The sequence below is a fragment of the Fukomys damarensis genome, unplaced genomic scaffold, assembly GCF_012274545.1.
Source record: "Fukomys damarensis isolate Sample0158 unplaced genomic scaffold, DMR_v1.0_HiC HiC_scaffold_36, whole genome shotgun sequence".
Classification (NCBI taxonomy): domain Eukaryota; kingdom Metazoa; phylum Chordata; class Mammalia; order Rodentia; family Bathyergidae; genus Fukomys; species Fukomys damarensis.
Window position 1 is genome coordinate 17,021,676 of NW_022900948.1, and position 1,837 is coordinate 17,023,512.

Genomic DNA, 1,837 nt, shown 5'->3' on the forward strand with positions numbered 1-1,837 from the left:
CTCTCTCTCTCTCTCTCTCTCTCTCTCTCTCTCTCTCTCTCTCTCTCTCTCTCTCTCCCCCCCCGTTGGTCTGGTGTCCCTTCCAGAAGAATATGTAGGGAAGCAACAAGGAAACAGTGCCAAGAAGAGGTGCCTCCGTGTAATTGCATGGCTCTCTCCATTTATGTGTACCGGACAAGTACCCCGGAGAACTCGAAATGGTCGGGCAAAGATGAGGGCGACAGGAATGTCATTTGAAAATAATTTCACACCCGGTTAGCCCTGTACAGCCATTCATTCCCTGGGGCAGAGGACGCCTTTCTGCCTGCAGCAGCCTGCGCGCAGCGTGGCCAACTGCCACCGGTTCCTTCACCTTTTATTTACAGCGCAAAGCAGGCTGGTTCATCAGTGATGGGGAGGTGAGGAATAAGATACAATCTACATTCTGCTCCTTCATCAGGGACATAAAAAGGGTCAGGCAGAGAAGGAAGCAAAGCCCAGGTTGCATCGCCAGAGTAGTAACGCAATCCTCCTTCCCAAAGGAGTCTGCACCCACTCCAGCAGCCGCACGGAGAGCCCCGGGAAGCGAGGTCAAGCCTAGCGCCTCAGCGGTGGTTGGCGCGATGGGAAGAGGCGCCAACCAAGCCCACTGCACAGAAAATCACTGCCCTCTTCAGGCCGTATCTCAGACGCTGCGGCCGAAGCTAGGAGCTTCCCGAGTCCGGAAAAACTCGCAAACCCCACCATGAGCGGACAGAGATCGCTTTTCCAGGCCTCTGTGTGTGCTAGCGCCCGGGCTGGTGGTGACATGCTCTGGGGCTCCGGGCTATACCCAAGCCAAGGATGCATGAAGGTCTAGGAATGGAAATCTCTGAGAAAGAGGCCGGGAGGGGGGGCCTGCTGCTGCGCTCCAAGTCAGTGCTCGGGCCACTAGGACGCTTTAAGTCTGCACCCAGAGAAAATTGCGCTCACAGCCGTCCGGTGGACAGCCGGACACCACCGCGTGCCCAGAGTGGTACTTGCCAGGGCACTCTGAATAACTAATCCGACGGGGGATTCCTACCAAAACCTCTCGGGCGGAAGGCAGTGCCGGGCACATCCAGGCAGCAGCGCTGCAGATCCCGCGGCCCCACACCTGCAGGCGGCCAACACACGCCCTGCCAGCAATGCCAGCTGTGTCCTCATGCCCGTCGGGTCCCGGAGTCCCCGGGACCTTTAAGTGCGTCTGAGCTCTCCTAGTGGACTATGAGCAGGCCTGCTGCCCCTACAGCCCCGGCTGGCCCAGTTTGCAGTCAATGCGCCTATTCCAACCGGGACCCTACAACCACTACCAGCAGCACTTGGGCAGGGGCAGCCACTGCAGGCCCATAGGGTGCAGCCCCCACATCTCCATTCTGTCTCTGGTCAAAGGAGACCCCAGTCTTCTATTCCCCTCTCACACACACACATACTCGCACACTCACAGACATACATACAATCCCAAAGGAGGATGCTCCGCAAATCTGGGTACCAGCTGTGCAAGCCAAACCCAGCGGGACTTGGGGGTGCTCGCCGAGCCCCAGTCCACGGTGCCCTCAGCAGGCGGGGGCGGGTCACTCGCAGCTCCAGCCAAAGGCTACTGCTTGCCTCGGTCCAACACTCCCCCCTCCTCGCCGCCCCCAGATCCTCGACGGCGCCAGCGGCCGGACACTCACCTCGGTGTCGTAGAGCCGCAGGTCGAGGAAGTAGGGACGCAGGAGTGACTCGTTGCGGATCTGCTCGATGGCCAGCTCCACGGCGGGGAGCACGCCGCGCCCGATGCTGCCCTTGGCTACCTCCTTGGTGAGCGGCATGAGGCCCATGATGGAAAGCGGTGGGC

General features: G+C 59.9%; 1 protein-coding gene across 1 annotated transcript in view; it reads right to left on the reverse strand.

The window, feature by feature from the left end:
* Gabbr2 (gamma-aminobutyric acid type B receptor subunit 2) overlaps positions 1-1,831 on the reverse strand; it is a 364,313-nt gene extending 362,482 nt beyond the window's left edge. Inside the window, exon 1 of the mRNA XM_010614387.3 lies at positions 1,674-1,831. Within this exon, the coding sequence (XP_010612689.1) occupies positions 1,674-1,820 (147 nt within the window). The 5' untranslated portion in view covers positions 1,821-1,831. The remainder of the gene's footprint in view (positions 1-1,673) is intronic.
* Between the last annotated feature and the right edge of the window lie 6 nt (positions 1,832-1,837).